This window comes from Ylistrum balloti, unplaced genomic scaffold, assembly GCF_031769215.1.
Source record: "Ylistrum balloti isolate Yb309-2 unplaced genomic scaffold, AGI_CSIRO_Ybal_v1 Utg370456, whole genome shotgun sequence".
Taxonomy (NCBI): domain Eukaryota; kingdom Metazoa; phylum Mollusca; class Bivalvia; order Pectinida; family Pectinidae; genus Ylistrum; species Ylistrum balloti.
This window is the reverse complement of record NW_026782302.1, coordinates 265,822-278,453: the sequence shown is the minus strand read 5'-3', so window position 1 is coordinate 278,453 and position 12,632 is coordinate 265,822. Positions and strand designations below refer to the sequence as shown.

Sequence of the window (12,632 nt, the reverse complement as noted above, 5' to 3'; positions counted from 1 at the left end):
ATATAGCTGTTTAATAAGTTACACACCAATGTTATTACATTTTCCTGTAATAAACCCGTCCCTGACTTGAGTTCTGTAGAATCTGTTCATTAGCTCCTACACCTGATAATAAACCCATTCATAAATAATGCTGTATATAAAATTACAAGTTACTTTATTGTCCTGTAATAAGCCCACCCCCGATTTTGAGACAGACTTTTTAATGGAGCTCTGGGCTTATTGTGGGATAATTACAGTAATCAAGAAGACGAGAATATCTATTACAATACAAACAACAATAATTTCAAAAGATTTTGAAAATTTTTAAAAGGTAGTTAAGAAGTAAAACAAACAAGCAGATCAGGTGGAATTATGGGATAGTTTTTGCATGATTTGATGTCAACTTGAACATTCAAACAACAGTAATGAAACATGCAGCAGAAGCAGCTTATCTCAAACTAACATGCATAAAGCTCACATCCATTAACAGCACTTCAAATGTAATCACCCAGATAATTGATTTACTATCAATGGCAATTATATCAAAGATTTTATCTCTCCAGGTATAAAGAAAACCCAGCAAGACAAAATATACAGTCCCGTTACACAAAGTTTACCCATCCAGATAAACAGATCAAGTATTTACTAATTCAGGTAGACTTTTCAAATGTTTTACCAGTCCAGGTAAAATAAAAACTGGTGAGTTACACAAAGTTTACCCATCCAGATAAACAGATCAAGTATTTACTAATTCAGGTAGACTTTTCAAATGTTTTACCAGTCCAGGTAAAATAAAAACTGGTGAGTTACACAAAGTTTACCCATCCAGATAAACAGATCAAGTATTTACTAATTCAGGTAGACTTTTCAAATGTTTTACCAGTCCAGGTAAAATAAAAACTGGTGAGTTACACAAAGTTTACCCATCCAGATAAACAGATCAAGTATTTACTAATTCAGGTAGACTTTTCAAATGTTTTACCAGTCCAGGTGAAATAAAAACTGGTGAGTTACACAAAGTTTACCCATCCAGATAAACAGATCAAGTATTTACTAATTCAGGTAGACTTTTCAAATGTTTTACCAGTCCAGGTGAAATAAAAACTGGTGAGTTACACAAAGTTTACCCATCCAGATAAACAGATCAAGTATTTACTAATTCAGGTAGACTTTTCAAATGTTTTACCAGTCCAGGTAAAATAAAAACTGGTGAGTTACACAAAGTTTAACCATCCAGATAAATAGATCAAGTATTTACTAATTCAGGTAGACTTTTCAAATGTTTTACCAGTCCAGGTAAAATACACTTGTAAAAACATGCAATGCTTGAACATACTTTGGTAAATGTACAAAACCTTTACCCACCAGTAAAATACATAAAACATTCATGTTTCAGGTTAATATCACACCACCATACTACTATATAAAATATCAAGCTACCAATCATCCATGCATTGTTCCTTATCCTCTGATTTCCACATTCCTCCCTAACACTGATAAGTTTTATGCTTACTATGGGATGTTGCTGACCCAAATGTGTTACCTATCAATATTTAAGTTACAAGATTTTCTGTATTTATCACGTAATATATAAACAGTATTAGGTGTCAAATATATAATTTCTATATATTTCTTACTGTGAGCCAAATTCCACTTGGGTAATGTTAGCCATTGTTGTTGGCCTAGGTAGAAGCCTATAAGGAGTCTTACTGTGGGGAGAAATCGGAGTACTCGGGACAATGTCGAAAATTCCAATCACATAATCACATGTGTGGGAAGTTCAGATCAGAGGTTTAAAACCGAGTAAACAAGGACAGAACCAACGGACCTCTAAACCAAAAAAGTTTGTTTTCTCTATTTAAACATCTGATATTGTCTTCTGATATTGGCTAATTTCAAAAAATATCATTTTTAAAATGATGAGGTTTTACTGACTTCACTATCATAATCTTCCAGTGATAAAAGCAGAAGATTAAAGTTATTTACTTTGGCCTATGAGTAAATGGAATACAAATGTTTATATAAGAAGAGTTTCCATGGAGATAATGCACAAAAATAAAACCCATATCACAGCAAATACATCAAACCAGGGGAGGAAAACAAATTCTCCAAGGACCAAAATACAAATATGATACTGAACTATATAGAGTGATGTATAAATTTTTTAACAGTACCAACCTTCATCAAGATAAAAGATACAAGCCAAACAGAAATTCCCAATACAGTTTACATTGACACATCTCAATGGTTACCAATGGCAGATCCTGGATTTTGAAAAAAAAAAAAGAGAGAGAGAGATTCCTTACCCCTTCCCGTGGGATCTGCCACTGGCAGTTTCAACAAGATTCATAAACTACAGACTCATGAAATGATATGACACTTTGTCTTAAAATCCTTTCAAGATTTTTAAATCATAAAAATTTTTCCACTGAAGATTTTCTGAATTTCTAAATTGTCAACACGTTTAAACAGGAACTGTTTCTGTGTATTTTGAATTTTTTATTTTTTTAAATTTTGTCATCAATTTTGAAATCTGATAAACTCTCCTCACTTGCCTAATATGGTCTGTAACTTAATATAACTAGTCTGTAGTTCATGAGGTTACAAGTGCTGTTCATGGACGTATGAATTCACAATACTCTCACAATGCAGAGAGTGACACTTGATGCTTTGTAACATGAATTCCACCAAACCTCTGTTTGTCCTTCTTGAGCATGGTGAGCTACCTGCCGCTCAGTCGGTTTAGTTCGGCGACGTTTTCCTTGCTTTTCCTCAATGTCTAAACCGTCAGTTTCATCAAGGCTACACCTCTGTTTTCATGTAATGAAAAGTCACATGTAATATTATATAATTTTTCCCCAAACATTTCTGAAAATCACGCATCAATTTTCTTTTTCAGCTTTTCATGCAATGGTAAATCTATGAACACCTTCCATTTGAGAAAACACCCTTTATGTCATTGATTAGAAACAAAAACTTTCTTTGGCCTGGCAGTTGAAAGCATTATTCTTTTTGTTTTATAGTTTGTAACAAGGTTTTTGGTTAGACAAACATTTTTTCTTTCATAATAGTTAACAATTGAACTGGACCTGAGAATGATAGAAATAAACTTCAGTGTTTCGATATTCATGCGACAAGCAAAAACGCTTCAATACAATGAGACTGCCAATCTTTCCTGATGAGTTGTACCGCTGTTTTCGTGTTTATGATTATAGTTGATGACAAAATATTTCTATTTTAATAAACACAACAAATACTACAACACAAGTTTACATGAAAAGAGACATTTTTTTAAATCTTAAAAGAAAACGTTTTCATTCATGATAAAACCACATAACTTTAACCTTAAATAGAAATTAACAAGAAATCAACAAAGTGTGGACATGTTTAGATTTGTACCTTCATGTCACGATGTTTATGTATTTTGCAGATCAATTTAAAATTAACCAAAGTGCCACATTCAAATGATCCACACAAGTTACAGTAATTATTATATGACTGATATATAAATGTTACAGGCACTAACAGATTAAAAGGAAAGAAATTAATTTTCTGTCCAGAAACAACATCATACATCTCAGATCGAAACAAGAGATCCCAGAGGGATCTTGCCACCCACCACTGTTAGATCTTTACTTGCTCTTTGAAAATTGGATCTTTTCCCTTCTTTTCTATTTTTTTTGCTCTTAATGATAAGATGTTTGAACATTCCTTGCAGAAATTGCGATGAAAATCTTTACCTGACAAATCCAAAATATCTGCCTGGAAGCCATTTTGTTTCTTCTGGTCAATCCCAAAAGGAAACAGGGAAAGGAGAGACCAAAGGGAGCATACTTAAAATTTGAGAGTGATCCATTCAGTACTTCTTAAAAAATAGGGATAACAATCTTTACAAAGCAAAATCAAAGATGGCTGCCTGTTGGCCATTTTGCTTTTGTGATCAGTCCAAAACTCAAACAGGCAGAACTAGGTACCTTAAGGAGCCTATACACGAATTCTATAGAGATTTATAGAGTACTTTTTAAGAAATAGTGATAGCAAACTTTCCAGATCAAATTCCAAGATGGCAGCTTGTGGGTTGTTTTGTATTTACTGATCAGTACCAAATTCAAACAGGCACAACTAGAGATCAAGGAAAACATACAAAATTTCAAGATGGCCGTCTGTCTGCCATCTTGATTTTCTGATCACACCAAAAATCAAACGGGCACACCTAGGGACCAGAAGGAACCTACATATGAAGTTTAAGAAAGATACATCAAGTACTTCTCAAGAAATAGCAATAACAATCTTTTTAAGTCAAAATTCATGATGGCTACATTCCAGCCCTTTTGTTTTTCTGATCAGTTCTAAAATTACGTGGGCACTACTTGAGACCAAGGGAATTCTACATATAAAATTTAAGTGAGATCCATCCGATTCCTTTTCAAGAAATAGTGATTATAAACTTCATTGATAAAATACAAGATTGCTGCCTGTTGGCCATTTTGTTTTTCTGATCAGTCCAAAATTCAAACAGGCACAACTAGGAACAATGAGGAACCTACATATGCAATTTGAGAAAGATCCATCCAGTACTTCTCAAGAAATAGAGATAACAAAAATTGTTAACAGACGGACAGACAGATGGACAGATCACAAATGCAGGGCGATTTGAATCACCCAACATCTGACTTGACCTAACTTCATGCTATTACTGCAATGGCAACAATGAACATCGAACGACACCTCATTATCTATGATTAAATATCATGGCTTGTAAGGAAGCAATTAAACTTTCATCAATGTTCATTCATTAATTAACCATGTAACACAGGGTTAATAATAGGAGCTATCGTAATCCCATTGTCAGGTAGCATCCTTTGTTGAAATGAGTGAAATTTTGTGGCTTAATGAAAATACCTGTACAATACATGGAAATGTTTTGTTCAAATCATAAGGTGTAAATGACTGTGTTATCATAGCTGACAGTCAGTGAAAAACTTTTATACATCAAAAAATTTGATTTCTAAAACTTCGAGTCATTAAGGGGTAAGTTAGTCATAATGTATAGGAATAAAATTCAGGACTTGACATAAAATTTGATACATCGAGAAATTTGAATCATCAAATTTTGATTCACAGACATTGGACTGTAAATGATAGTGTAACAAATGTTTTCGCTTGGCCCAAGATACATAGATCTTTTTTGTTGTTTTGTAGTAAAAAACAATTTTGCTTGACTTCAGCCTGACAGACCTTCCTGTTGATCCACTGTCTAGTGCCAGCGGCCGCTGTAACATAAAGTGCCAGGATGATGGCGGGATTGACAAAGTGAGGCCAGTTGTATGGGTCATTGTATTCTATGGTCCAGGGCTGGGAACAGTTGGTTTGGATCACACCCGTCAGACCCAAGATTCTGAGAAAATAAAACAAACATGAAAAGTTACAGTGAAGAAATAATTAATCTATCAATCTAACCTGACACCCTGTTATTTGAACCTTGAATGATCTGAAAACCTTTATAGATCAATGCATCTTCGTGTTACAAAAAGTGTCAAATTTAACAGAATTTTCAGGAACAATTACACAAAAAATAAATATAACTGATTTTGTGCTATAGGAATTAAGATCTGGAAGAACTATTTTCAAAGTTACATATGTTCCAACCTATAGATTTTTTGTGTAACAACTACTGTACCTGGATATTGGACGTTTGGGAAGTAACTTACCTGTATACTAGGAGTTCATAATGTATCTCACCTGGATGTAAGAAGATTGGGATTTAGCGTACCTGCATATCATATGTTTGGGCTAAAACTTACCTGGATATCAGAAGTTTGGGATCTTACACACCTGTTTGTCAGATGTTTGGGATGTTACACATCTGTATGTCAGATATTTGGGATGTTACATACCTGTATATCAGAAGATTGGGATGTAATGTACCTGTATATCAGATGTTTGGGATGTAACATACCCAGATATAAGTAGTTTGGGAAGTAACATACCTTGATATAAGAAGTTCGGGCGAAACTGCTTCCTGGAAGAACTGGAACTGGTACAGATGTAGTAGGAGCAAGTGTAATCCACTCCATATCACTATCACTATCTTAAAGTAACTGAACTTAGAACCGAGGCTTTTATAAAATGCCCACCAGGTGGCAATATATAAAAATGATAGAAAATAAAATGCACCAATGGCTGATGGGACTATGATACCACTTGCTGCTAATAAAATTGCTACGGCGAATTCTCCAAGGAATGATACAATTGTGTCAACTGGTCGCTTCCTCTTGGTGCGTGTGGCTGTCGATGATATTTCTTCTTGTCCATTTACTGTTGGCTGTGGAGCCAAAAGCTTGTAACACACAACAAACACCAAAACAGATACAATTAGAACGAACACATCGGGGAAGACAAGGCGAAGTATATCTAAGAATGGCACACCATCAAGTCTGAAATAGAAAATACAGAATTATCTTACCAACAACATGTATATTCATATATATTATCACAGACTTAGATAAATGTAATACTGTAAAGTCTGATACTGCATTCAAACTTCAAAGAGGATGGTATATATAACATGTAACATCCTGACAGCTTAAGGATGTGAAAGGTAAATCTGGTTGATTTATGATCAACTTATCAAGAGGAATAGACTTTTGAAATGTAATTGTCTTAATTACCCACTGTCACTTCCTGTAAGAGAAGCTAGGCAGTACCACAACAACCAATACATAGGTAACAATCAATTATCACAAAAAATCCGTTAATGCCTTGTAAATGTTGAGTAGTATTGTTCCAGATCTTACTTTTTAGCAGATTACTACAACAATGAATTTGTACCTTCCCAATCATTGTTATATGAACATTAGACAAACTGTAATAAGTGAAATCATGTTTAAGTGTGATGATATGTGTATGTGCTAAAATAAGATAACTGCTAACATATGTACCTTTAACGATAAATGGATTCAAAATTTCTATTTTTATAAGCTTTAAAACAATTTAAAAGACAAAAACACCCAGAGGGATCTGGGGGCCTCTTACTGTTCGATCTTTATTTGTTCTTTAAAAGTTAAATCTTTTCCCTTCTTTTCTCTTCCTTCTTCTTACTTGCTCAGGTTGATTTAAAATATTAGAAATTGCAATACTGATTTTAAACTATTCAGTAAAAATGGCTATGTGTCAATATTTTGTTTTTCTGACAATCCAAAAATCAAAAGGGCCCTACAAAGGACCATGGAAAACCTGTCATTAATATTTGAGAAAGATCCATCCAATACTTCTCCAGACAGCAACAGGGAGGATTGTTTATAGACAGATGGACAACAGACCATGGACACAGGACAATTTGTATAGCCCACTATCTGATGATTGTGGGCTGAAAATCATTAGACAAATACATCTCACTAACACCAAGGTGTGCTATACAGCTCAATGACATTAAAGAATTCAAAACAGACAAATACATCTCACTAACACCAAGGTGTGCTTTACAGCTCAATGGCATTAAAGAATTCAAAACAGACAAATACATCTCACTAACACCAAGGTGTGCTATACAGCTCAATGACATTAAAGAATTCAAAACAGACAAATACATCTCACTAACACCAAGGTGTGCTTTACAGCTCAATGGCATTAAAGAATTCAAAACAGACAAATACATCTCACTAACACCAAGGTGTGCTATACAGCTCAATGACATTAAAGAATTCAAAACAGACAAATACATCTCACTAACACCAAGGTGTGCTTTACAGCTCAATGGCATTAAAGAATTCAAAACAGACAAATACATCTCACTAACACCAAGGTGTGCTATACAGCTCAATGACATTAAAGAATTCAAAACAGACAAATACATCTCACTAACACCAAGGTGTGCTTTACAGCTCAATGGCATTAAAGAATTCAAAACAGACAAATACATCTCACTAACACCAAGGTGTGCTATACAGCTCAATGACATTAAAGAATTCAAAACAGACAAATACATCTCACTAACACCAAGGTGTGCTTTACAGCTCAATGGCATTAAAGAATTCAAAACAGACAAATACATCTCACTAACACCAAGGTGTGCTATACAGCTCAATGACATTAAAGAATTCAAAACAGACAAATACATCTCACTAACACCAAGGTGTGCTTTACAGCTCAATGGCATTAAAGAATTCAAAACAGACAGGTAACACTACATTAATATTACACAATCAAACCATAGACAGTCCTATCACAATCACACTTCACCACCAATATTCTGGACACTCTCTGATAACTGCCACCTATAAACAGTTTTATTCCTGGTATGGTTCACATGTGATTAGATTGCACACATGATTTGATGATGTGGCACGCATGATTTGATGATGTGGCACATGTGATGTGATGAGGACACATGATATGATGAGGTTACATGTCACATGATGTGACAAGGTGGCACACATGATGCGAAGAAGTGACATACTTAAAGTATCGAGGCGGCACACATGATGCGATGAGGTTGCAAAAATGATGTGATGAAGTGGCAGACACAATGTGACAAAGTGGCACACGATGTGATGAGGTGGCACAAAAGATATGAGGACGTGACATACATGATGTGATTGGATGGCAAACACGATGTGTTTAAGTGGATCACGATGTGGTGAGATGGCATACATAATGTGAGGAGTTGAAACACATAATGTAGGGGAGTTGGCACGCATGATGTTAGGAGGAAGAACACATGATGTGATGAGGTAGAACACATGATGTGAGGAGGTAGAACACATGATGTGAGGAGGTGGAACACATGATGTGATGAGGTGGCACACATCTACTGTTAATTATTAACATACCTTTCCACAGCTATTTGTCTGGCTACTTTTTCAGCAGTAGAACCTGAAACATAGGCAAGTGAAATCTGTGTAGTGCAACCACCACTTTTAACTCACTTAAATCGCACCTATCAAAGATATAGCTGTAGATAACATTTACCTAGCAACAGGCACTTATCTTTTAATAAGCCCATCCATCTGTTATCCTTTGCAATTTAGTAGAATTACTACAAAATACAAGAGTATCGGTGGAACTGATGAATACTCACCGAAAAAAAAACAAATTTATTGGAAACAAATTTTTATGAAAGGGCAATTATTCTGTAATTTAGGGGTTTCAGGCACTGAATTTGGTATACTGCACATCATCTTAGTATGACCATGAATGTATATACCAAGTTTCATTATCATAATTCTAATGCAAGCAAAATTATGTAACTGAGGGATTGCCTGAATTTCGTACGCTGCAAATTGCTTTTGATAAGACCAATGTATACTTCAAGTTTCATTATCATAAATGCAGGCCAAGTTATGTTTTGGATGCAAAATGTTAACAAAGGGCAATAAGTTTGTAATGCGTAAATTAGACAACACATGTTCATCAGACAACACATGTGTATAAATCAGACAACACATATGTATAAATCAGACAACACATGTGTATAAATCAGACACAAATCAGACAACACATATGTATAAATCAGACAACAGATGTGTATAAATCAGACACAAATCAGACAACACATATGTATAAATCAGACACGAATCAGACAACACATGTGTCTAAATCAGACAACACATGTGTATAAATCAGACAACATATGTGTATAAATCAGACACAAATCAGACAACACATATGCATAAATCAGACACAAATCAGACACACATATGTATAAATCAGACACAAATCAGACACACATATGTATAAATCAGACACAAATCAGACAACACATGTGTCTAAATCAGACAATACATATGTATAAATCAGACAACACATGTGTATAAATCAGACAACACATGTGTATAAATCAGACAACACATGTGTATAAATCAGACCACATATGTTTATAAATCAGAAAATATGTGTATATATCAGACAACACATGTGTATAAATCAGACAACACATGTGTCTAAATCAGACAACACATATGTATAAATCAGACAACACATGTGTATAAATCAGACAACACACATGTATAAATCAGACAACACATGTGTATAAATCAGACACAAATCAGACAACACATGTGTATAAATCAGACAACACATATGTATAAATCAGACAACACATGTATATAAATCAGATACAAATCAGACAACACATGTGTATAAATCAGACACAAATCAGACAACACATGTGTATAAATCAGACAACACATATGTATAAATCAGACAACACATGTGTATAAATCAGACACAAATCAGACAACACGTGTATAAATCAGACAACACATATGTATAAATCAGACAACACACGTATATAAATCAGATACAAATCAGACAACATATGTGTATAAATCAGACAACACATGTGTCTAAATCAGACATGTCTAAATCAGACAACACGTGTGTATAAATTAGACAACACGTGTATAAATCAGACAACACATGTGTATAAATCAGATACAAATCAGACAACACATATGTATAAATCAGACACAAATCAGACACACATATGTATATAAATCAGACAACACAAATGTAAAAATCAGACAACACATGTATATAAATCAGACAACACACATGTATAAATCAGACAACACATATGTAAAAATCAGACAACACATGTATATAAATCAGACAACACATGTGTATAAATCAGACAACACATATGTAAAAATCAGACACAAATCAGACACACATATGTATATAAATCAGACAACACATATGTAAAAATCAGACTACACATGTATATAAATCAGACAACACACATGTATAAATCAGACAACACATATGTAAAAATCAGACAACACATGTATATAAATCAGACAACACATGTGTATCAATCAGACAACACATATGTAAAAATCAGACACAAATCAGACAACACGTGTCTAAATTAGACAACACGTATATAAATCAGACAACACATGTGTATAAATCAGACACAAATCAGACAACACATGTGTCTAAATCAGACAACACATGTGTCTAAATCAGACAACACATGTGTATAAATGTATAAATACACTTTTTTTATGCATATAAATACAATAATATGCTTCATCTTTACAAGTACTCAACAACAGGACATGATACTTCTCATGTTTAATACACCTCATCCTTATACCGTGCTCAGGAAGTATCTATATATAATCATACATTCCTTATACAACATCAATAAAAAACACTCAAACTAACCCTTATACACAATCAAATAGTCACAATATATGTTCTGATTCACTCGTCATACACATAAATTCAACTCTGATGTTCTAATATATCTAAAAAAAACATAATGAATAATTAATTTAATGAATGTGCCAATAAAAAAACATGGTCATGAAATAAAATAAAGCTCAGTTTAAAATATAAGCTTTACTTGTAGTAAACATTTAATAATTTATTGCAAACATTTGAAGATTTTGCAGTCATTATAAAGGGCATGATCTTAAGTGACATTCGTTCAAGAATCAACAATTAAACTTTTCACTCAGCATTAAAATAACTTTAACAGCTACCTTGACTAGCAAAGACCGTACATTACAAATTTCAATTTATTTTGTTTTGATGAAATAGATATTAAAATAATTCCACACACGGCTGAACACATAAGCAACAATTTGTAAACTTTTTGGTATTTTTCTATCTAACAAGGAACTATCTTTTCCTGTAAATGTCTGGAAAATAAACATAAAAAGGAGCTTGTAACTATGAGATAATAAACACTGAGTTCATACAGTCAGTCTCTTTGTATCTTTTATATCTATTGAAGAAACTAATCTGTCTTATGTTTTTATAACATTTATGGTAACTAATACTACTCTATTTACTTCCAATCTTCGGTACAGAGAAATATTATTTTCTCATGAAATTGATAACGGAAAGTTGTAAAACATAGCCTTGGTATTTTTTTTTTTTTTTTTCATATTTACAGTATAACAGTATAATAGTTTGGTCTGTGTACATTTTTGTCATGTTTACAGTATTACAGTATAATAGTTTGGTCTGTGTAAATTTTTGTCATGTTTACAGTATTACAGTATAAAAGTTTGGTCTGTGTAAATTTTTGTCTTGTTTACAGTATAACAGTATAATAGTTTGGTCTGTGTAAATTTTTTGTCATGTTTACAGTATAACAGTATAATAGTTTGGTCTATGTAAATTTTTGTCATATTTACAGTATAACAGTATAATAGTTTGGTCTGTGTAAATTTTTGTCATGTTTACAGTATAACAGTATAATAGTTTGGTCTGTGTAAATTTTTTGTCATGTTTACAGGATTTAAGTAAAAAAAAAATTGTCTCTTTGACACATTTACGATATCACAGTCTCGGTAAATAATTTTGACACAATTACAGTATTATGGTACAACAGTTTGGTCTCTGTAAATTTTTTTGTCACATTTACGGTATTACAGTACAACAGTTTGTTCTTTGCGTAAATGTCACGTTTGTTTTTCCCATTGATCAATAATGAATGAGATGAGATCTACCAATGGATCTAACAGTGAGCTCTGGAGCCTCTTTCCTCCCCAAGCTTGCCTATCTCAAGATCTCATCTGTAGTTACTATACAAGGACAGACTTGTTACTGTAATTAATTGATACAAGCCCCAGCTAAGTGAATTACATGTATTTTCTTATATTCCTCAACCCAACCCAACCCCCCAACCCCCCCCA

At 33.5% G+C, this 12,632-nt stretch overlaps 1 protein-coding gene across 1 annotated transcript in view; it reads right to left on the bottom strand.

Moving 5' to 3' along the window:
* The window catches only part of LOC132555145 (piezo-type mechanosensitive ion channel component 1-like), a 94,407-nt gene that overhangs the window by 64,183 nt on the left and 17,592 nt on the right, over positions 1–12,632 (bottom strand). The window contains exons 4-7 of the mRNA XM_060219494.1: positions 8,811–8,853; positions 5,970–6,416; positions 5,218–5,377; positions 2,673–2,789 (exon numbers count right to left, since the gene is read on the bottom strand). Of these exons, the coding sequence (XP_060075477.1) occupies positions 2,673–2,789; positions 5,218–5,377; positions 5,970–6,416; positions 8,811–8,853 (767 nt within the window). The remainder of the gene's footprint in view (positions 1–2,672; positions 2,790–5,217; positions 5,378–5,969; positions 6,417–8,810; positions 8,854–12,632) is intronic.